The sequence below is a fragment of the Zootoca vivipara genome, chromosome 2, assembly GCF_963506605.1.
Source record: "Zootoca vivipara chromosome 2, rZooViv1.1, whole genome shotgun sequence".
NCBI classification, from domain to species: Eukaryota; Metazoa; Chordata; class Lepidosauria; order Squamata; family Lacertidae; genus Zootoca; species Zootoca vivipara.
This window is the reverse complement of record NC_083277.1, coordinates 7,632,739-7,657,388: the sequence shown is the minus strand read 5'-3', so window position 1 is coordinate 7,657,388 and position 24,650 is coordinate 7,632,739. Positions and strand designations below refer to the sequence as shown.

Sequence of the window (24,650 nt, the reverse complement as noted above, 5' to 3'; positions counted from 1 at the left end):
GTTCCAGCTTGTCAGTATCCTCCTTGAACTGAGGTGCCCAGAACTGGACACAGTACTCCAGGTGAGGTCTGACCAGAGCGGAATACAGTGGTACTATTACTTCCCTTGATCTAGATGCTATACTCCTATTGATGCAGCCCAGAATTGCATTGGCTTTTTTGCTGCTGCATCACACTGCATCACATCCTAATTTTTTTACACAGTGAAAACCGTTCTTCCTTTTTCATAAAAAAATTCCTTCAGTAGCACCTTAAAGACCAACTAAGTTTATATTTTGGTATGAGCTTTCGTGTGCATGCACACTTCTTCAGATACCTGAACAGGGCTGCCTTCAGATGTCTCCTAAAAGTCTGGTAGTTGTTTTCCTTTTTGACATCTGTTGGGAGGGCGTTCCACAGGGCAGGTGCCACCACCGAGAAAACTAAAAATAAAATAAAAAATTCCATCTATAAAAAACCCCTTAGCCTACAAATTTCCCTAAAATTTCCCTTCTGAAGAAATTCTGAAAAATTTCCCTTCTGAAAAATTTCCCTTCTGAAGAAGTGTGCATGCACACGAAAGCTCATACCAAAATATAAACTTAGTTGGTCTTTAAGGTGCTACTGAAGGAATTTTTTTATTTTGCTTCGACTCAGACCAACACGGCTACCTACCTGTAACTTCCTTTTTCATGTGTGCCAAAAAGCTACTCCTGAAACAGCACTCAACCAAACTGATAGTTTGCCCTTCCTTCACAGGGTCTGGACAGGCAGCAAATCTTCTGACTTCATTCCCTTAGTAGTCAGAACTCAGAATGCTAATGAACCAGCTCAGCCAATCAGTGCCAGAGGCTGCCCTGATGTAAGAGCAATGCAGTATGAACAGCCCTATTATTCTGGCCCCTTTGCAGAGTCTCTCCCCCCCCCCCCGATCCAATGGGAATGAACAACTTGGCTGCAAAGCAGGTGCTTCATGGCTGAGTGTGAGTGGAAATCCAGGTGCTCTGAATACAGTGGAATTTGAAAAGCAAGGAAAGCTACTTTGTTCAACAAATCTGGTTTCCTTTTGAGAATTAACACTGCTTTGTGTACAGCTGCAATTTTATTTCTAAGTTGTGTCTCTATTACTCTTTGCAACTGGAAACACAATAAAAATATAACAGGGAAAGAAAGTACACGTATTTGGAAACAGGACTAATGCAAATGCTAATGGCAAAGTCACACAATCTCACCCTCATCCTATGCACGGTGTAATCGTATGCATGTTTACTCTGAAGGAGGACACTCAGTGTGTCCATTGGGGCTTTGGAAGAGAGAAGAAATTAGTTCAAACCACACTTTTTAAGTGATCTGACCTAATTCATCCCTTCTGGACTTAAATGCATACCAGAGCGCTGGCCGCTGGCCGTGGATCCCAGGGAATTGTCAACCAGGGGAGCATTTTTAAAGGGATTTTCCCTTATGCTGAATAGGCTTCCTCGCGAGAAAAGGGAAAACTTGGCAGCTATGCAGGGGAGGGAGGGGGGCTTTAAGGGAATAAGGGAATTAGGTTAATAATGAGGGTGATAAGATTTAGAAATGGGATTATTTTTTAGGGAAATTTGTAGGCTAAGGGGTTTTTTATAGATGGAATTTTTTTTTAGTTTTAGTTTTCTCGGTGGTGGCACCTGCCCTGTGGAACGCCCTCCCAACAGATGTCAAAAAGGAAAACAACTACCAGACTTTTAGGAGACATCTGAAGGCTGCCCTGTTCAGGGAGGCTTTTAATGTTTAATAGATTATTGTGTGTTTTTTTCTGTTGGAAGCCACCCAGAGTGGCTGGGGAGACCCGGCCAGATGGGCAGGGTATAAATAATAAATTATTATTATTATATTATTATTATTATTATTATTATTATTATTATTATTATTATTATTGTAAGGGATTTTAGGATTTAAGAGTATTAAATTATGTGAAGATTTAGAAAGTATTATTAGATGAGTATGTTATATGGTGAAAACTGTTGAAGCTGGGTATAAAATGGACTCAGGAAGGGTGGGACGGGGAAGTTGAAGTCATGATAATGATATATAGACGGATTGAAGTTATTTTTTCTCCCCCCCTTTTTTTCTTTTGTGGTTTTTTGTATTTTTTCTTTCTTCCCTTTTTCTTTTTTTTGCATGGTATAGATTTTTTTCTAAATTTTAGATTATGTTGTTATGATAAGTGTTTCAAGTTGAAAATCTCCAATAAAAATTATTTTTTTAAATAAAAAAATGCTTACCAGAGCACATCTATGGACGCCTCTGATTTTTTAAAATGCAGTTTTGGTTTGTTTGTTTTGACCTATCCATTCTTAAGGAAATCAGCCCTGAGTGCTCCCTGGAAGGACAGATCGTGAAGCTGAGGCTCCAATACTTTGGCCACCTCATGAGAAGAGAAGAATCCTTGGAAAAGACCCTGATGTTGGGAAAGATTGAGGGCACTAGGAGAAGGGGACGACAGAGGACAAGATGGTTGGACAGTGTTCTCGAAGCTACGAACATGAGTTTGACCAAACTACGGGAGGCAGTGCAAGACAGGAGTGCCTGGCGTGCTATGGTCCATGGGGTCACGAAGAGTCGGACACGACTAAACGACTAAACAACAACAAAATGCATATTTTAGGGGGGAACGGGTATTGGAAAGCATACCAGAAAAAAATGAGATTTTTAGAGGAAGTAGGTGCCTAAAATGCATACAGTTTAAAATGTGAATCTTTTCATGCTTAAAAAAAAATCCACAAAAGACAAGAGCTATTAATGAGCGTGTTCAAAACTTGACATGAATCCATCAATCCATTACTCTCCAGTAAATGTGGATAAGATGCCCACGTTGGAGGCCCTTTGAAATCCATTGGCTTACAGTGCAGACACACACACACACACACACACACACACACACACACACACACACTGCTTGCATTGGACAGGGCATTGTTGGGGGGAGGGCGCATAACACAAGCCATTCACAGTGTTTGCTCTAGGAGAGAAACTCTGCACCTCTCCTCTATTTAGAGCAGGGAGGAGGGCAGGTGTCTAATCCCAGCATCCAATGAAATGTGGACATGTTTGAAGTGGGCATGTTCAATGTAGGAGAGGCTGAGACAGTACAAACAGCAACTGAGCAGGAAGAACAAATAGTCTCTCCTACATTTGCGGATTTTTGATGGGATATTTGGTGAGACCTTTCACAGGTGCCATAGAGGTAAAAGGTGTTTTCTGCTGCTCCAGAGAAGCGGACACGGAGCAATGGATTCAAGCTACAAGAAAGAAGATTCCACCTAAACATTAGGAAGAACTTCCTGACAGTAAGAGCTGTTTGGCAGTGGAATTTGCTACCAAATTGATCCATTAAAAACCTCCCGATACAGGGTTGCTTTCGAATGTCTTCTAAAAGTTGTGTAATTCTTTATCTCTTTGACATTTGAAGGGAGGGCGTTCCGCATGGAGGGCGCCACTACCAAGAAGGCCCTCTACACAACTATCCAGGTCATTACAAACTAATTAATGGAAACATGCAGTTAAAAACCATCCAACTAACCGAGTAATTATAAAACCACAAATGAGTCCCGTAAAGGAGCAACCACGGAAGAGGCCCAGTTGTTCAGGTCTTCAAAACCAAAGACGGTTGGAGCAGGACCTCATCTGCTAGGCTAAGAGTACGAGGAAGTTAATATGGGGGCTTCACCTCCCGTGTGAATTCTCTGATGCCGAATAAGATTTGTGCTCTGGCTGAAGCTCTTCCCACACGCTAAGCATTTATATGGCTTCTGCCCCGTGTGAATCCTTTGATGCTTAACAAGGCCTGATTGGTCGCAAAAGGTCTTGCTGCAGTCCGAGCATTTATATGGTCTCTCTCCCGTGTGGATTCTCTGATGTGACGTAAGGTGCGTACTCTGACTGAAACTTTTCCCGCACTCCAAGCATTTATACGGCCTTTCCCCTGTGTGAATTGTCTTGTGGTTAATAAGGCCAGACTGATTACAAAACCCCTTCCCACAGTCGGAACACTTGTACGGTTTCTCCCCGGTATGGATTCTCTGATGTGATGTAAGGCTCGTACTGTGGCGGAAGCTCTTTTCACACTCGGCGCATTTGTACGGTTTCTCGCCTGTGTGAATTCTCTGGTGTTGAATAAGGCTAGTGCTCTGGTTGAAGCTCTTGCTGCAGTGCGAACAGCTGTATGGCCTCTCCCCTGTGTGGATGCGTTGATGTGACGTGAGATGTGTGCTCTGACTGAAGCTCTTTCCACATTCCAAGCATTTATACGGCTTCACCCCCAAGTGGAGCACCTGATATTCCGTGACGCTTCTGTGCTGGCTGAAGCTCTTCCCAAACTTTAAGCCTTTGTTGGTTTTCTCCCCGGTGTGGATTCTCCAATGTGCACTGAGGCACTTGCTCCTCCTCTTCTCTGCTTGTTGTTCTTCTTGAACTACAATTTCATGGAAGTCTCCGTCCTGGCAAGGAATTGCTTTATCTCCACCCTTCTCCACGTGGATTCCCTCTGGCCTCTTCGATCCATCTTGATTCCAGAAGTTCTCTTTCAATGCCTCCTGCTGGCCTGCTTCTGAGGAGGTCCTGCAAGGTTCACTTTCACCTTCGCTCTCCCATACACCACCATCTGAAATGAAGAAAGAAACCTGATAAAAGCCATGAATGAATCCTTCAAAACCAGTAATCAATCAATCAATCAATCAATCAATCAATCAATCACAGACCTCCTGCTTAATAATACTCATAGAAAAGGAACATTCTTTCATATGTGGTGGACTTGCAAAAAGTTAAAACAGTATTGAGAAATGATACATAATGAAATGAAAAAAAATGTTTAAAAGTACCCCCCCCTCCAAAAAACCAGAGCCCTTTATGTTGGGAATAATTCAGACTGAAATTCCCAGGGCAGCCTCTGGCACTGATTGGCTGATTGGCTGAGCTGGTTCATGAGCATTCTGAGTTCTATTCAGAGTGGACACATTTAAACAAATGGGTTCATACGGGCTGCAGAGCAGCAGAGGATCGCATTCCACCAAATCTCCATCAGGATGCCACTTTAAACAGCCATAACTTCCCCCAAAGGATTCTGGGAGCTGTAGTCAGTTACGGGTGCTGAGAGTTGTTAGGCAACCCTCTCTTCCTCAGAGAGTTACAATTCCCAGAGTTCCTTTTTCGTGTGTGTATATAATTTTATTAAGTTTTCTGTTTTACAATTGAAATACTCATTTTACATCCTTAAGATATCAATGATTTCCCTTCTTCTCTTTCCATGGTTCATTTTACATACCATAAATCCCTGCATCTTTTACAAAAACTATACCATTCAGTATTCCATTGTTGCATCCGTCGAAGCTTATTTACACTGTTGAATTTATCTTAACGCTGCCAGCGTTTTCAGCTGTACGCAGTTATTTCCCATATATTCAATAAACGTTTTCCAATCTTCTCTAAACATATGTTCTTCTTGTTCTCTTATTCTATGTTAAGGCTGCGAGTTGTGCATATATTCCATCATTTTAAGTTGCCATTCTTCTTTAGTTGGGACCTCGCTCGTTTTCCATTTCTGGGCTAACCAAACACGGGCCGCAGTTGTTGCCTACATAAATAACCTTTCCTGAGGCCTGGGAATTTCAGTCTGAAAATTCCCAGAGTTCCTTGTGAAGAGGGGTGGATGGTCAAACCACTCTGGGAATTGGAAGAGAGGCCAGGGGCGTACCCAGGATCAAAACTAGGGGAGGGGGCAAGAGAGGGGGAGAGAGAGGGAAGGAAGGAGGGAGGGAGGGAAGAGAGAGAAGGAAGGAAGGGGTGGGTGGGTGAGAGAGAGAGGGAAGGAAGGAAGGAAGGAAGGAAGGAAGAGGTGAGAGAGAGAAGGGAGGGAGGGAGAGAGAGAGAAAAAGGAAGAAAGAAAGAGGGGGGAAGGAAGGATAGAAGGAAGGATGGGGCTCCTGTCCGCCGTCCACCCCAGCTCAGGCTGCTCCTCCCCCCTCCTACGTTCCTGTCGCTGGCTGCAGCCACGGAGGGGGCAAAAACTGCCCGATTTCAGACTGCTTCTCGTCCTCCCCACGTTCCAGTTGCTGGCTGTAGCCGCGGAGGGGGTGAAAACAGCCCAATTTCCATAACTCGCAGCAACTTTTCCCCTTCAGTTTTCGGAGGGAAAAAGTGCGGGTTATGGTCCGTAAAATATGGTAATTTTTTTGTTTCGGGGGGGGGAGCTGCCCCCCCTGCCCCTCACTGGGCACGCCCATGGATGGGGCTATAGGCTATGGAGACAGAAAAGCAGAGAGTAGCTTCCACAAGTCAGCCCAGCAGGGAATGTCAAACTATCCAAGGCACACATGGAAAACCCTCCTCTCCTTACCCAGCAGGTCCTCCTCGTCCTCTTCCTGCTTGGCCCCTGCATGCGGCTGCTTCTCCCCAGCCTCAGGTGGCGCCTGGCCAGAAATGGAAGAACCTGCAGCTGCCACCACCACCTCCTCCTTCTCCTCAAAGACCACCTGCAACAAACAGAGCATCTCTCTTGCATTATCTCCCGCTTAGGACTACTGCGATGCGTTCTACGTGAGGCTACCTCTGAAGGTGACCTGGAAACTACAACTAATCCAGAATGCGGCAGCTAGACTGGTGACTGGGAGCAGCCGCCGAGACCACATAACACTGGTCTTGAAAGACCTACATTGGCTCCCAGTACGTTTCCGAGCACAATTCAAAGTGTTGGTGCTGACCTTTAAAGCCCTAAACGGCCTTGGCCCAGTATACCTGAAGGAGCATCTCCACCCCCATCGTTCTGCCCCGACACTGAGGTCCAGCGCTAAGGGCCTTCTGGGGGTTCCCTCACTGCGAGAAGCAAAGCTACAGGGAACCAGGCAGAGGGCCTTCTTGGTAGTGGCACCCACCCTGTGGATCAGGTCCCATCAGATGTTAAAGAGAGAATTAACTTCCTGATATTTAGAAGACATCTGAAGGCAGCCCTGTTCAGGGAAGTTTTTAAAGTGTGCCATTTTAATGTATTTTAAATCTTTGTTGGAAGCCGCCCAGAGGGGAAACCCAGCCAGATGAGCGGGGTACAAATAATAAATTATAATATTATTATTATTAGGGTTAGTATCAGAAGCAAACGTTTGCTTGCGTCCTCCACCCTGCCCTTAGTGACCTCATTGCGTTGCAGAGGGGAGGAATCAGGACTCAGTTTCATTAAGGCATGTTTGGGCGCAAGACGGACCGTGCAACAAAATGTCGCCGCTCAGGAGCGCTCCTCTTCAGGATGCCAAACAGGCCCTTTTCCAGCCATACCGTTCAATCCCGTCCCCAGGTTCCCTGCCCTACTGCCAATCAGCATTCTGCACCCACTGAGCACGCTTAGTCTTCTTGGGACTGGTTTTCTCCACTTCTCCACTACTGCAAAACTAGAGGTTCCTCTGCAGCCCACCTGCCCATAGTAGAATGTTAGAGCTGGAAGGGACACCAAGGGTCATCTAGTCCAACCCCGTGCAATATAGGAATCCTGCCCACAGCCATCCTTGGGTGGGCTCAAACCACCAACTTTCTGTTCAATAGTCAGATACACTGACCAAACCTTATGAGGAACAGTTGAAGGAGAAGGGTATGTTTAGCCTGGAAAAGAGGAGGCCGAGAGGAGAGGAGACATGAGAGCCATCTTCAAAGATCTCAAGGGCTGTCACATGGAAGAGGGAGCATGCTTGTCTTCTGCTCTGGAAGGTAGGACTCGAACCCATGGCTTCAAGCTCCAAGAAAGGAGATTTCGACTAAACATTAGGAAGAGCTTTCTGACAGTAAGAGCTGTTTGGACAGTGGAACAGTCTCCCTCGGGAGATTGTGGACTCTCCTTCCTTGGAGGTTGGATGGCCATCTGTCGGATGCTTTAGCTGAGATTCCTGCATTGCAGGGGGTTGGACTTAATGACCCTTGGGGGTCCCTTCCAACTCTACAATTCTATATGATTTCAATGACCCCCTGATACTTTTTCTTCTGTGTGGATGGTAACTACATAAGGTTTTTCCTGAGTCGGGTTGGCTGCTAGCATGTAGGACTGTAAGGGGGATTCCTTCTGCGGCCAGCTTTGTTGCTAAGTCAGAGATTGGACAGCATGAAGCCCTAAAGAGAGCCTGGATCAGGCCAAAGGCCTGCCTAGTCGAACATTCTGCTCTCACAGTGGCCAAGGAAATGCCCCAGGGGGAAGCCCACAAGCCGGACTAGGCCAGGCCACCGACATTGACACTAACCACAGCGAAGTGGTCCCACCTGGCTTTCCAGATTGACCCGAGTCTCCCGCTGCCTCGACAGGAAACCTTCTGCCAGGGCCACCGCCTGGGAGCAGGTCTCCGGGCCCCGATCCCTGACCCAGCTCTGGATCTCCGCTGGCAGGATGGCCAGGAGCTGCTCCAGGATCAGCAGCTCCAGGATCTGCTCCTTTGAGTGCCTCTCCACTTTCAGCCACCCCTGGCAGAGCTCCTGGAGATGGCTGTAGGCGCTGCTGGGCCCCTCGGCCTCCTGGTAGCAGAAATCCCTGAAGTGCTGGCGCAGCTTCTCCCTCCTCAGGGAGTCCCCTCTCAATATGGCTGCCTTCACTTTCCCATAATCCTCTCTGGCGTCCAGCCTCTCAAAGGCCCACTCGGCTTCTCCCCTGAGGGCCGGCAGGAGTCGGGCCGCCCACTCTTCCCTGGGCCACCGGCAGGCTTGGGCCACTTGCTCAAAGGAAGCCAGGAAGCCCTTGGCGTCGTCCCAGGGGGTGGGCTCCTCCGGCAACTGGGGGGCTCCCCATTCCGAGTGAGGGGACTCCACCGTCCTCAAAAACTCCTGCCACTGGGCTTCCCAGCAATGGGCCAAGCCCTCTTCTGATTCCTCCTTCACGCGATGTGGGGTCCCCCTTTCTAGGAATCCCTCGGCGTTCCCCGGATGCCTGGCTTTGGGGAATTCACTCTGTGTCCCCAAATCCATCCTGGGTTTGCGGCCTCCAGCGTTCAAGAGGGCATGAGCGGCTTTTCCTGTTCCCTCCAGTTCCTCTCTTTCACCCCAGGCTGCAGGATATTCCTCCTCCGTCTTCATCCCTGGGCAAATGTGCACTGTGGAAAATTACAGAAGAAACCACAGTGAGCAAGGCGCGGGGGGGGGGGGGTGGAACCTCACTTTCGGTCTGAAAAGGAGAGAGAAAGAAATTGACAGAGGTGAGCAGTCAGCCTCTCATAAGGCTGGAATAAATGATCTCTCCCTATTTTTCTTTTCTTTCTTTTCTGAGAAATCTAACTACCGTGTTTCCCCTATTTTTAGACGTAGTCATAATATAAGCCATAGCAGGATTTTAAGCGTTTAGGAAATATAAGCCATACCCCGAAAATAAGCCATACTCCGCGGAGCGAGACCGCTGAGTGCCCCAGCCAGCCAGTGGGACCCAGCACGCTGGCAAGAGGAGGAGAAGCAGAGAAAGAAGTCACAGCGAAGAGGGATGTCTGGCAAGCGGCGTGGGCTGCCGCCGAACAGGGCCACCGAGGGGGAGGCAAGGGTGTGCGCGGATCCTCCGGGGCCCCCGCAGGCAGAGCTCAGTGCCGGACCTTGCGCTGGACTCCTGAGGGGGGGAAGGAGAGGGGGCGCGAGAGTCACACTGCTTTTTGGCGGATGCCGCTGCGCGAAGCAGCTTTCCGCGTCTCGGGATGGAGTTGCGGGCGAAGAGGCGAACAATGTGAGGCTCGAGGTAGGCAAGACGGAGGGGTTAGGAGAACAAAAAGGCTGGGCAGCAGGCGGCTGCATGCACCGTGGCCTCGAGCGCAGGCTGGGGAAGAGGAGGCGAAGGAGGCGCGCTCAGTGGGGGTTGAGGCATGGTGGAGTGCCCCGAGCCTCTGGGAGCCGGCAGGAGGAGGAGGAGGCTTGCCGGGTCGTCACCCAGCAGCGTGCGTGGAGCGCCCCGAGCCTCTGGGATTGTTGTTGTTGCTGCTGGCTGCCGGAGGCTCGGGGTGCTCTGCGCGCGCTGCTGGGTGACGACCCGGCAAGCCTCCTCCTCCTCCTGCCGGCTCCCAGAGGCTCGGAGCACTCCACCATGCCTCAGCCCCCACCGCACTGAGCGCGCCTCCTTCGCCTCCTCTTCCCCAGCCTGCGCTTGAGGCTGTGACGCCAGGGACGAGCGTGCACTCCTCTCGCTGCTGCTGCTGTCCGGGAGAGTGACGAAGCTGAGCGAGATTCCCCCCCCCAGTCCCGTTCCCGGTCCCGGTCCCATGGGGAGGCCTGACATCACCGGGGCCGGAATATGCCCCCCGCTGCCTCTGGCTTCAGCCCCTGCACGCCTTCTCCCGGGGAGCCTCGGCGCGGCGCTTTGCAGGCGGCCCCGGCGGGAAGCCTGCAGCTACGGCGGCGAAGGCGCCTTGTGTGGAGACCCGACCTACCGGGCCATTTGCACGCGCCGCAGACGGGAGCGCATCAATTCCCGCAGGTTGCGTGTGCTCGCCCTGCCTGCTCTCTCCGCAGCCCAGAACCGGCGGCTGCTGCAGTGCAGAACGCTTCGAGAGCCCAGCAGCGCCGCGGAGCAGAGAGCCTGCGAGGAGGGAGAAGGAGCAGTAAGAGAAGGAGGAGGAGGACTCCTCTGTGCTGCTTGGCGGTGGCACATTAGCAGCACGGTCATGGACACCCCGGGATAGGGGCCCTTCCTGACAGGGTGGCTGCGGCCCCTCAGCGCAAGCTGAGACCCAGTGTCGACGGGGTGCCCCCTCCCCAGCCCAGCCTGCTCCATCTGAACGCGGGGAGGGAGGGAAGGCATGGGCGTATGTGTATGTGTGTGTGTGTGTGCGCACACACACGGTCCAGCCCGCCACAAGTTGTAATACTGTATTTTACAAGTACTGTAATAAAAACAGTAATAATTTTTTTTAAAAAAAAGACATCCCCTGAAAATAAGACACTGTGTGTTTTTTTGAGGAAAAAAAGTTATAAGACGGTGTCTTAAAAAGGGGGAAACACGGTATGTGGGAAGCAGGGGCATAGGAAGATAGGGGTGGTGGGGGCGGCAGGCTCCAAGGGGCACCATCGCGGGCGCCCGCCCCTCCCCAAAAATGTGCGCCCTGCCCCCAGAATGTGTGCCACGCCCCCCGGGAGGCGCGCTCCATCCCCGGAACGCGTGCCACGCCCCTCCAGGAGGCGCACTATGCCCCTGGGAGATGTGTTACGGCCCTCCGGGAAGTGAGCCTCGCCCCCAGAACGAGTGCCAGCCCCGCCCCCGGTTGCCGGAGCATGAAGCTCTGCCACTGGTGGGAAGATTGTGGTCAGCTGCAGGAAAGAATGGGGCACATGCACCTTTGTGTAGAAGCTACAAGCTGCCATGCATCCTCACTGTTACTGCATTAATACTGGCTGGAAGTGGATGGGAAATGCTAGAAAGAAAGAAAGAAAGAAAGAAAGAGAGGGAGTGAGGGAGGAAGGGAGGGAGGGAGGGAGGGAGGAAGGAAGGAAGGGGCCGGCCGGCCAAGGAAAGGCTGTAATTCAGTTGTAGAGATCTGCCTTGCACTCAGAAGGTCTCAAGTTCCAATCCCCCATGGCAGTGGTACTCAAACTTTTTCCCTTTGGGACACACTTTGAGAATAAAAATTTGCTCATGCCACACCAGAATTTTTTTTTATTGATTGGAGAACAAAAAGAAACAACTCTTAGCAGTGCTTGATTTAAAACACGTAACACAACTACCGGTACTTTATAACACGATCATGGGACATACGGAAAGTATAAAACAGGGGTTGCCAACTCCCAAGAGACTGTGATCTACCCTCTTTTTTGGGGTTCAAAGTTGTTGAGCTTTTTTTAGGAAGGAGGAAGGCCCATTTTGAGGGGGTTCGGGTCAAAGTTGTTGAGTTTTTCAGGGAGGAGGTAGAAGTTTGAGCTTTTTTTTAGGGGAGCCACAGTTGTTCAGCTTCTTTGGGGAGAGCCAATGATCTACCAGTGATCTACTGCAGACATTCAGTGATACCAGTAGATACCAGTATCACTGGTATCTACTGGTATCACTGTAGATACTACATACCAGTAGATCACGATCTACCTGTTGGATAAAACAATGCAGCTATGTAAGAACACCAGTCACTCCCAAAATATAATTCTAAACGAGCCTCTTACATATGCACCTTAAGTACATATACAAACTCACCGAGAGGTGTGAGCTTGCTTTTGCCGGATAATCTCATTTACATTGGTCCGATTTGAAGCAAACAAACTCTCATCAACACAAATGAAATGTCCAAATGTTTCTTTGATTGTCCTGTAATCTTCCCACCTGACTTACCATCCTTTCCTATCATGCCTTTGAGAACCTACTTCATGGTATCTCCATGTAGGGCTGGAGAAAAGACCGAAGCCACTGCCAGCCAGTGTAAACAATACTGGGCAAATGAGACTCTTAATCTCAAAGTTATGGGTTCGAGCCCCACAATGGGCTAAAGATTCCTGCATTGCAGGGGCTTTGACTGGAAGACCCTCGTGGTACGATTCTATGAACTGGGCTGACTCAATATAATAACAACAATTCTATTACGTATATGCCACCCATCTGATTTGGGTTGCCTCAGCCATTCTGGGCAGCTCCTGACAAAATATTAAAAACAAAATCAGACATTATAAGCTTCCCTTATACAGGACTGTCTTTTCTATATAGCATGCCCCCCCCCCCGAAATTTCTCCAGTGAAAATAAAAAGCAGGACATTCCGAGAGCAAATCAGAAACTGTTTATACCCCAGATGGGCGGGGTATAAATAATAAATTATTATTATTATTATTATTATTATTATTATTATTATTATTATTATTATTAGTTTCCCCTTTTCTCGCAAGGAAGCCTATTCAACATAAGGGAATTTCTCTTTAAAAAAGGGGAGAATTTGACAGCTATGGGTCTGATATAGGCAGCAGCTTCCTATGGCTGAACTGGGGGGTGCGGGCACTGCCCCCCATTATCCCCAACTGAACCAGCCCCCCAACACTGCATTTATGCAAAGCTCTTGCTGGATCTGGAAGGGGCTGAGTGGGGATAATCCTGTGTGTGGTGGTGGGGATCTGAAGGAGCTTCTCTCTCCCCTCCCCCTCCTCATTTTCTACCCCTCCTGCTGCTTTGCCCCCCTTCCCTTCCAGATGACCCTCAATGCCCCCTTCCCAGTCCTTTGCCTGCCACCCCCCCCCAGCTCCCATCATTGATTCACCTCCTTGGCTGGGCCTTTCTGCAGCTTCTGCCTTTTTTCTCCAGTCTTCCTGCAGAGGCAAAGCAAGGCAATCCAAGGCAAGGCAATTCACCCGCTCCCCCTTTTCCCCCACTACAGGAAAAAGCGGCAGCTGCTAATCCCTTTCCATCCCTCTCTCCTGACCTCTCTAGGAAGCGCGAGGAAAAACTCCTTCAGCTTAACCCTTTCGGGGCATTGCTGTCTTAAAAATAACAAAGCAAAAACTTAGTTGGTCTTTAAGGTGCTACTGAAGGAATTTTTTTATTTTACTTCGACCCAGACCAACACGGCTACCTACCTGTAAGCAAAACCAGGACATCTCCGATTTGGATTTAAAATGTCAAAAAAACAAACAAACCCTGGTGTGAATATGAAAAAAAAGCCCGGTGCCTTTGGGGGCATGAGGGAGAGTTCACCTGGTTGTTTAAAGAATCATAGATTTGTAGAACTGGAAGGGATACCTAAGGATCATTCTGTAGTAGGTGATTAATAAACTGGCAAACAAAGAAACGAGCAAGAAAGCAAATAATATAATTATATAGCATATAAATTCGATTTAAAAAAAATTTAAAACAGTTTAACTTGTTTGCAGTGCTTTTTTATTTTATTTTTAAAAACAAAAATTGTGTTATTTGACTTTTTAAATACTGGTATATATTGCGTGTTGTTAGTTGTGTTCTGCTTGCACTGCAGGCATCCCCAAACTTCGGCCCTCCAGATGTTTTGGACTACAATTCCCATCTTCCCCGACCACTGGTCTTGTTAGCTAGGGATCATGGGAGCTGTAAGCCAAAACATCTGGAGGGCCGCAGTTTGGGGATGCCTACACTACTAGAGCAACACATCCACTGAAAGAAAGAAAAAGAAAACTCGGATTATTCATGGTTTGGAAAGTAACGGGGGTGGGGGTGGGGTTAAAAGTGGGACAATGAACGGGAAAATGGGGAAGAACCCTGCAAGCAAATCGGAGCGTAGGCTGTATAACTGCTCTAGAAGTGAATCAGAATGAAGCTCCAGTAAGCACGGGACACAATGTGCATTGAGTGGGGAATCGCAGAATTGTAGAATTGGAAGGGACCCCAAAGGTTGTAGCAGGGGCTCAAAAAGGGCCACAATTAAGGTGATGATGTAAATCCTTATAAATCTTGGAATATGCTTACATTAGAAGAGTTATGGTAACCTGTCCTGATACTTTAAAGAAACTGATGATTCAGCAAGAACCCGTTCCTACTGGGATAGAAGGTCAGCTAATACGTCAATCACAAAGAAGCAATTCATAAACTAGAACATAAATTGTTACATCTACACGTAACACAGGTTCCCATGCATGCAAACTAACAATATGTAACAGATCGCGGTGAGAATCAAAGTTTAGTTAGGGATGCTTATTGCGCATGCGTATTAAATATTAAATGAGGTAATGATGAATATTAAATATACAATGATGTATCTGAAGAAGTGTGCAGGCACACGAAAGCTCATACCAAAATAAAAACTTAGTTGGTCTTTAAGGTGCTACTGAAGGAATTTTTTTATAATGATGTAATGATTTATGTGATTGGTTAAATCGAAATCCTTTGTCTGAAATGTTATAAATTCCTCTGCCCCACGTTGGGCGGGGGTTGCAGTTTTGCGCAAAGATTCGACTGTAACCTTATTGCCTTGCAATAAACAAATGGACTCCTAACTCCTCTTGTCTCTGAGTTTTATTGGCCTAACTCAGAAGATAAGCCATTTTTTGGCTTGCAACAGGGTCATCCAGTCCAACCCCCTGCAATGTAGGAATCTCAGCTAAAGCATCCATGACAGATGGCCCTCCAAACTCTGCTTGTAAATCTCCAAGGAAGGAGCGACCACAACCTCCCGAGGGAGATCATTCCACTGCTGAACAGCTCTTACTGTCAGAAAGTTCTTCCTAGTGCTTAGTCAGAATCTCCTTTCTTGTAACTTGAAGCCATGGGTTCGAGTCCTTCGCTCCAGAGCAGGAGAAAACAAGCCTCCACCATCTTCCACGTGACAGCCCTTGAGATCTTTGAAGATGGCTATCATATCTCCTCCCTGTCTCCTCTTCTCCAGGCTAAACATACCCAACGCCCTCAAGGGTTCCATAGTATAATGCTTATCATGTCTGCTTTACACACAGCACGTCTTGGGTTCGAGCCCCAGTGGAACCACTAAAGTGTGCTTTTTTTTTTTTGCCTGCGGGGTTGCTCAGTCGGTAAAGCATGAGACTCTTAATCTCAGGGTCATGGGTCCCAGCCCCAAGTTGGGCAAAAAGATTTTTGCGTTGCAGAGGGTTGGACTAAATGACCAGAGCTGCAGCCAAGTCTAACCACTACATAAGGTTCATGGCAGCAAATCAGGACTGATACCCCATATGTTTTCTGCCTCCTCATTTTATGTAGAATTAGCTAATCCCATATGGGGTTTGACAGGCATATGTCAAGAATGCTTTGATGGTGTTTCCTGCTTGGCAGGGGGTTGGGTACTGGATGGCCCTTGTGGTCTCTTCCAACTCTATGATTCTATGAATCCAAGGGCTCTAATTGGAGTAGGCTTTCCCTCTCCCTTTTATATCATTGTTGCTGGCATCCGCCCGTCTCAATAGACAATGGAGTGCGTCAACGGGGGTGAAGTCAAACCACTGCTTAGCAGAACGCGGCCTCGTTGATGTGGTCCAAATGAAAGCAGAGCAAAATGTGTGGCACCTGTGTAGGGTTTACTCCTTAGCCTTTTCTTCTCCTGAAGATAACCCACAAGGCAGCGGAGAATTAGGATCAGAGTTTTTCTTCTCCTAGATGGGCTATCTTCCCAGATGGACGAGCCCCACCTGCCCCTTTTACATTAGAATAATTATCACCCGTATATTCCGGCGTATAAGACGACACCCAACTTTTCCAGTTAAAACGTAGAGTTTGGGATATACTCGCCATATAAGAAATACGACCCGGCACATAAGACGACACCTTACTTTTGAGAATATTTTCCTGGGTTAAAAAGTAGTCTTATACACAGGAATACACAGTGTATTTTAGGCTACGTCTCTGAAAATTATTGTTCCCACCTCGTTTAGTTTATCCTGCCATTTTCCTTCCACAGTCATCTTGTATTTTGGCTCCATTCCTACTATGCGGTTAAAGCACCGTGACGACACTTTTAACAGTCATGGCTTCCCTGCAAAGAATTCTGGGATCTGTCGTTTGCTGAGAGTTGAGGAGGAAACCCGCCCCCCCCCGTGTGCTACAATTCCCAGAGTGGTTTAACAACCAACCCTCTCTTTTCAGGGAACTCTGGGAATTGTAGCTCTGTAAGTTGTTACGGGTTCTCCAGACAGCTCTCAGAACCCGTAACAAACTACAGTTCCCATGATTCCTTGGGGGAAGCCATGGTGATGGAGGAAGTGGCACCATGGCACCTTAAATGTATGGTGGGAATGTGGCCTAAGTTGCTGTCCGAAGTTCCCTGCCCCAGATCTTGAGGCAGAGCCAGCCTACGCACCTGATAATGAAGTCGAGTTAAGGAATTTAGTCGAGAATTAAGGAATTAAGGAAGTCGAGAATTAAGGAATGCAAACCTTTCTGAAGCCGCCCTGAACACGAACAATTTGTGAAAGGGATAGAACCACAAGTTCTTTTGTGAACTCGGATTAGGGTTGCCGTCTGGTGGGAGAACCGGCAAAATGTGTGGGAATTCAAGGTTGGTTGTCTAAAAAAAAGCTGGAGAAGTTTCCTACGGTAAATATAAAAAGGTCGAGAACTTTTAGTTTCTCCCCCCCCCCCAAAAAAAAGATCAAGAACTTTTGTGTCTTGAATTTCACTTCTAGAAATGTGGCAACCCTCACTTGGATACAATTTTACAGTGGTACCTCGGGTTAAGAACTTAATTCGTTTCGGAGGTCCGTTCTTAACCTGAAACTGTTCTTAACCTGAAGCACCACTTTAGCTAATGGGGCCTCCTGCTGCCGCCGTGCTGCCGGAGCACAATTTCTGTTCTCATCCTGAAGCAAAGTTCTTTACCTGAGGTACTATTTCTGGGTTAGCGGAGTTTGTAACCTGAAGCGTTTGTAACCTGAAGTGTCTGTAACCAGAGGTGCCACTGTAGTTTGAAACAAACAGAAGAAACTAGAGCACGAACGCTTATTCAAAACCACCGATTTTTAATTCCTCCCCCTCCCTTCGTTAATATTAAAACATGTTAACATGTTCCACAATGTTAATGTGGAATTGATAGTCCAATGGGAAAAGCAAGAGGGTCGGTGCCTTGGAATGAGCCATTTGAGGAGAGAGCCTGGGGTGGGAGAGATCAGGAAGGGATCATCTTCCTTCTCAGCGATGGTCTCTACCAGGGACGGAGGTGGCTGTAGTCTGTTTCATGAGAGACAGGAGGAGGGGGGCACTTCGTTGGTCTCTCCCCACCTTCTCAGGAGACAAAGTCAGCTGCATCAAGAGACCCCTGATTTCAAGGACCACCAACTGGTCAACTGTTGAGGCGAGGGAAAGAGAAATAAATAACCGAGACGACAGGAAAGAAGAGGGTTAAGATAAAATTCGTTCCGCAAGACTTTAGCAGTCACCAAGGTAATGTTCACAACCACACACTATGGTACCACTTTAAACAGTCATGGCTTCCCCGAACGGATTCTGGGAGCTGCAGTTTCCTTATAGGTGCTGAGAGTCGTAAGGAGAGACCCCTATTCCCCTCACAGAGCTACAATTCCCAAAGTTCCCTGCAAAAAGTAACAATACTTATTGGCTTATCTCTCATGACTGTTGTCAGGACGACTAGTTAAATATCATTAAGCCTACTAAGTAGTTTTTTAAAGCTCTAAATTACAGCTCCGAATTACTGTTCTGCCTCACACAGATGATGTGAAGCTGACAAGCTTGCTAAAAGAAAGGGGGCAAAATATAAAATAAAGAATAGAATAGAATAGAAAATAAGCGTTACAACTTACTGGCCTCTGAGGGTTGATGTCTGCTATGTAATAGTAAGCACATTAAGGAATTAAAAAAGGTCCAAATTATATAAATAACAATAATTACTGGCCTACCCCTCAGTGTTGTTGTCAGCCTTACTAGCTAAGCAACATTGAGTGCTAAAAAAAGACTAGACAGTTCCGCCCGGACACTGAGGTCCAGCACCGAGGGCCTTCTGGCGGTTCCCTTGCTACGAGAAGCCAAGTTACAGGGAACCAGGCAGAGGGCCTTCTCAGTAGTGGCACCCACCCTGTGGAATGCCCTCCCACCAGAGGTCAAAGAGAACAACAATTACCAGACCTTTAGAAGGCATCTTAAGGCAGCCCTGTTTAGGGAAGCTTTTAATGTTTGATGGATTTCTGTATTTTATTATTTTGTTGGAAGCTGCCCAGAATGGCTGGGGTGGGTGGGGTACAAATAAATAAATAAATAAATAAATAAATAAATAAATAAATAAATAATAACTATTATATTATAGTGAATGCTGTTCCGTTATTCTTACATGGGCCACTCGAGTTCCCAACGGTGCCCCTCCTGGTTGTGGCGCTTGGCTATTGGTTCATAGGACCTCACAGAAGGCTTGTTTTTCCTCGATTCCGGGTGCCCCCCTCGTCCATTAGCAGGAGGGGCCTTGTAACTCATTGTCGTCCTCGTCGTCTTCCTCACATCTCTCCAGCTCACGCCTCCGGGCTCGGTAAGAAGCTGAAAGGGGACAGAGGGAGAAGAACGTTTCACTGCGGACCGTGACCTGTCGCGGACACCTCACTGGGATACACGGGGCTGGGCCCTTGCCACGGCCCCCATTATGAAGAGCCAAGCGGGGAACCACGAGAAAACGTGACCACCGGAATGGAGTGCTCTGGTTGTGTTCAGCCAGCCACACCTTCCTTCAGTACTCCAGGATCTGTGTTGCTGTGATCACTAGGCCTGGCCTCTGGAGCTGATTGTTTCTTTGAATAAAGAGTTAACATCACGGACGCCGGCTGCTGGCACCCTCCCCTGACATAACGCTTCCACTTACCTGGGAGGTGTCGGTCCTTGAAGGCGGGGCGTCCCGCTGCGTCCCACACGGCCCGCATCCGGTTGAAATACGGGGGGGTGACCGCAGGCTTCTCCCTCCCTTCCGCGGCAGGCCGCCCGGCTGCAAAAAAGTCCGTCTTCAGCTGTTTCCACTTCGATCGGAGCTGGTCGATGTTCCTGACGAAGCCCTGGGCCTGGAGCTGGTCCCTGATCCTCTCCCAGTGCTGGTGCCCCCTTTGGGAGCTGCTGCTCATCAGGAGGGCCAGGGCGGGGCTGGCTTTGATGCTGCTCAGCAAGGCCACAACTTCCTTCCCTTCCCACCGCTGTCCACGGATGCGGTGGGGAGCCATCTTGTGGAGGACGGGGGGTTGGCCGGTGCCGGGGGAGCCCATGTGCTGGGCACCAGAGAAATGCAGGCGCTTGTAGGGCTTCTCCCCGGCGTGGGTCCTTTGATGGACGAGGAGCTTTGCACTGCAAAGGAAGTACTTCCCGCAGACTTGGCATTTTACCGGCTTCACCCCCATCCGAGTTCTCACCGGGAGGATGGCGTTCCGGCCATAAGAACCACAGGCGGTCCGTTTCCGGTTGGTGTCGATTCCTACCGGGACTGCAGCCGGGGTTTCTGTGGGGGTCAGGCAACCCAACCCCTCGACTTCCTCTGCCACCAGCTTCTCCTGACGGCCCTCTGTTCTTCCCTGGCATGCTGAGGCATTTTCTTGCGCACAACGCTCGGAAAAGCTTTCCTCAGTTTTCCACACCGATGTCCCGTGCGGACACTCTGCCTCAGAATCTTCTGCCTCGTATTCTTCCCCGTTGCAGATGGCCACCCAACCTTTGGCCGCTGGAGAAAGGAGGAGAGAATCCTAAATACACCCAGAGTTTTGAGAGAAACGAGACTTGGAAACAGAGTTATTTGACAGAGGGGGGAAAGCACGTCCTTTTCAAAGACCTTGGGTACAACTTTATACAGTCATACCTTGGTTGACAAACGCCTCGGAACTCGTACGTTTCGGGCTCCTGAACGATCGAAAACCGGAAGTGAGTGTTCCAGTTTTCGAATGATTTTCGGAAGCCGAACATCCGGCGCAGCTTCCGATTGGCTTCAGGAGCTTCCTGCAGCCAATCAGAAGCCGCACTTTGGTTTCCGAACATTTTGGAAGTCGAAGGGACTTCTCGAATGGATTTTGTTCGACTTCCAAGGTAAGACTGTATATTTAACAAGGTGATCCATTTCATTACAGGTCAGTCAGTCTGACTCTCTAGCCACTATTATGCTTACACTGATGATGATGATGATAATAATAATAATAATTTGCTTTCTCCCCATACCCAGCAGGCCAGCTTCTCCGTCGTCATCTTCCTGCTTGGTGTCAATGCAGAGAAGCCTCTGCTTGTTCAGGGACGGACCCTGGCCTTCCTCGGAGGAACTCCCAGCCACCTCATCAAACGCCACCTGAAAGAGCAGAGAGGAACCCTGTCAAGGCGGAGCTGAGATCTGCTCAGAAGATGATTTTGGTCTGAGCAAGTCCCTCAGTTCTCACCAGCAGATTCATACACGAGATAAATCCATATAATTCAGGGATGGTAGGGGACCTGCCGTCCTCATCCCGTTGTTCTAGGACTGCAATTCCCATCGTTCCCTCAGCATTGGCCATGGGAGTTAAAGCTCAAAAGTAGCTGGAGGGAACCAGAGGTTGGGAGACAAGAAGGATGGACAGAGACTAAAGGTAAAGGGAAAGGGGCCCCTGACCATCAGGTCCAGTTGTGTCCGACTCTGGGGTTGTGGCGCTCATCTCGCTCTATAGGCCGAGGGAGCCGGCGTTTGTCCGCAGACAGCTTCCGGGTCATGTGGCCAGCATGACAAAGCCGCTTCTGGCGAACCAGAGCAGCGCACGGAAACACCGTTTACCTTCCCGCTGGAGCGGTCCCTATTTATCTACTTGCACTTTGATGTGCTTTCGAACTGCTAGGTGGGCAGGAGCTGGGACCGAGCAACAGGAGCTCACCCCATTGCAGGGATTCGAACCGCCGACCTTCTGATCAGCAAGCCCTAGACTCTGTGCTTTAACCCACAGCGCCACCAGTTACAAAAAATGTATAGGGCAAGTTCAAATATCTGCTGGAAATGTAAAGAAAAAGAAGGTATCTTGTATCATATGTGATGGACGTGTAAGGTAGTAAAAGCATTCTGGGAGATAATATATAATGAAATATATATAAGACCAATTGCAGTCCAGCCAATCACCCATTCCCCCCACCCTTCTGAGTAATACCCCTCTCCACCCTCTCACTAAATATAAGGTTCTGGTGGCTTCTGTTTCAGTGAATCTAAAGAAGTGTGCATGCACACGAAATCTCATACCAATGACAAACTTAGTTGGTCTCTAAGGTGCTACTGGAAGGAATTATTTAATTTTGTTTCGACTATAGATAATATGGTTTAATATATAAATTGGAGTATGGATGAATATGCAGTTGTAGATGTTTAAAATGAGACCCCATGGAGGCGATGGGGGGAAATCCCACGATTTGGATAATCTCTTTATATAGATATGTTGTTTTTTACTTTTTCTTTATCTGTATTTTGTATTTGTAAAATGATTTTTAAAAAACCGATTCCCCATATGGGACAGCTGCATACTCTTGCATTGCAGGAGGGTTGGACTAGAGGATCCTCAGGGTCCCTTCCAACTGCACAGTTGATTCTTTGAACTTAATTTTTCTTTCTCTCTTTTAATACCTTTTCTGTCTCTTTCTCTTTACCTTTCTCTCTCTTTCCCATCCCCTCTTCTCTCTATGTTTTTATCTTATTTAGATTAACGCTTTAGTCTGGATTTTTAAAAAATGTATTTCATACTAAGCTTTGTATGTCTCTTTATAAACCCTAGTAAAATGTATTATTTAAAAAAAGAAGGCAAAGGCGGCCATATGGCCTCACCTGGCTTTCTTGCCTCTGGGCCACTTCCTGCCTCAGAAGGAAGTCCTCAGCCAGGGCCACCGCCTGGGAGCAAGTCTCTGGGCCGCACTCCCTCACCCAGCTCTGGATGTGGACTGGCAGGATGGTCAGGAACTGCTCCAGGATCAGCAGCTCCAGGATCTGCTCCTTGGAGTGCCTTTTGAATTTCAGCCACTGGCAGCAGAGTTCCTGGAGCCGGACGTACGCCCCTCTCGGCCCCTCGGCCTCCTGGTAGCAGAAGCGCCGGAAATGCTGGCGGATCTTCTCCCGGCTCATGGCGTCCCCTCGCAAGATGGCCGCCTTCACTTTCCCATAATCCTCTCTGTCTCGAGCCTGGAGCCTGAGGAAGGCCCGCTCGGCTTCCCCGCTGAGGGCCGGCAGGAGTCGGGCCACCCACTCCTCCCGGGGCCACTGGCAGGCTTGGGCCACCTGCTCGAAGGAGGCCAGGAAACCCTTGGCGTCGTCCCACGGCGAGGACGTCTCTGGAAAGGCTGGGGTGCCCCAGTCCGGATGAGGAGACTCCACCGTCTTCAGGAACTCCTGCCACTGGACTTCCCAGAGCTCAAGGGAGCTCTCGCTTGGCTCTTGCTTGATCTGATCCCCCGGCATCCGTCTCAGGAATTCTCGGATGTTCCCAGCTTGGAGGACGTGAGGGGCCTTCGCCTCTCCCGATGTTGGTCCTGTGGGGGTCTGATCCCCCCTTTTCATATTTGAGAGCGTTCACGGAAGAGGGAACAAAAACCGAGCGGGAAATTCCAGAATTAATTCCGGTGATCTACGGAGGCGCAAGAGCTTCCGGCTGAGGAGAAAGAGGGGGAAAGGTCATGAGAGAGAAGAAGCACAAATAAAGGACGGACACCAAACTGGGAGGGGTAGCTAATGCCGCAGAAGACAGAATCAGAATTCACAATGAGCTTAACAGATTGGAGAACTGGGCCCAAGTTAAGAAAATGAATTTCAATGGGGATAAATGTAAGGTTGTCCTCTTAGACAGGAAGAACTACCATGTTTTCCCGAAAATAAGACACTGTCTTGTATTTCCCCCCCTCAAGAAGACACACTCTGGCTTATTTTCAGGGGATGTCTTATTTTTAATTATGCGCCCAGCCTCGCCTCTTCCTTGGCGCCCTCCAGAATAGCACCTATCACTATGTTTTATTTTTGGGGTATGGCTTATATTGCGCAAATGCTTAGAAATCCTGTTACAGCTTATTTTGTGGGTATGTCTTATTTTGGGGGAAACAGGGTAGATGCACAAATATAGGATGAGGGGACACCTGGCTTACTAGCAGCACATGCAAAAAGGATCTAGGGGTCTTGATGGACCAAAGCTTAACATGTGATGCAGCAGCAAAAATCAAACAAACGCCCATGCTATTCTAAGCTGCATTAACAAAAGTCTAGTGTCCAGATCAACGGAAGTCTTAGTCTCACTCTATTCTGCCTTGGTCTGACTACACCTGGAATACTGTGTCCAGTTCTGGGCACCACAATTTACGAAGGACATTGACAAGCTGGAACGTGACCAAGATGATCAAGGGTTTGGAAACTAAGCCTTATGAGGAACGGTTGAAGGAGCTGGGTATGTTTAGCCTGGAAAAGAGGAGATAGGATAGCCATCATCAAATATCTCAGGGGCTGTCCCATGGAAGATGGAGCAAGCTTGTTTTCTCCTGCTGCGGAGGGTAGGATCCGAACCCATGGCTTCATGTTGCAAGAAAGGAGATTCCGACTAAACATCAGGAAAAACTTTCTGACTGTAAACAGCTGTTTGACAGTGGAACAGACTCCAAAGGGAGGTGGTGGACTCTCCTTCCTTGCGAGGATTTTAAGCCGAGGTTGGAGGGCCATTTGTCATGAATGGTTTCGCTGAGATTCCTGCATTGCAGGGGGTTGGACTAGATGACCCTGGGAGCCCCTTCCAGCTCTACAATTCTGATTCTATGCCCTGTATAAGGCAGCTTCTCTTGGAGAGCACCACCTTCCAATACACCCCAGTGATTTTGCTGTGTGCGTTTCTATATCAGAAGAAGGCATCGCCATATAGGCAACTTTAGCAGGAATTTACGCTTTATACACACAGAAAAAGAGGGAACGAATTAACGTTTGCAAAAGGTCATCCCTCCCAAAAGAAGAGCAGAGTTCGACCCTCCAGAGGTCACCAGGCAGCCTTTGCAACCGGCCAAAGCGGAGAAACAGGGGAAAGTGGTGATGGGAGATCTTATATAAAATATTGATCTTGCAAATCCCTCCACCCAATACCTTTTCCAGGCTGGATCTTGCTCTCCTCTCTTGTTTTCTGCACCAAAAGGAAATTCAAAAACCCATCTCAGGACTATCCCAGGGAGCTGGGAGGACTCTCCTTCCTCATTGCCTCTCTAGGAAGCCAATATCTCTTCGCTTTTAACCCTTTGGGGTTGACTTTCCCCTCCACCAACCAGGAAAGTGAGAGGTGTAACCTGCCTGGTTTGGGAGGGAGGGAGAGAAGGGATTGAAACAAGG

The 24,650-nt window shown here is 48.4% G+C and overlaps 1 protein-coding gene across 1 annotated transcript; it reads right to left on the bottom strand.

The window, feature by feature from the left end:
• Positions 1-2,886: 2,886 nt before the first annotated feature.
• LOC118080258 (uncharacterized) lies at positions 2,887-24,601 on the bottom strand. The gene is made up of 10 exons (XM_060270913.1): positions 24,411-24,601; positions 22,131-22,947; positions 20,522-20,645; positions 19,194-20,033; positions 18,803-18,874; positions 17,612-17,676; positions 13,179-13,311; positions 8,253-9,073; positions 6,352-6,487; positions 2,887-4,620 (listed from the first exon to the last, which is right to left on the bottom strand). The coding sequence occupies exons 2-10, from the start codon at positions 22,854-22,856 to the stop codon at positions 3,653-3,655; spliced, it is 3,885 nt and encodes a 1,294-aa protein (XP_060126896.1). The 5' UTR covers positions 22,857-22,947; positions 24,411-24,601; the 3' UTR covers positions 2,887-3,652.
• Positions 24,602-24,650: the final 49 nt, after the last annotated feature.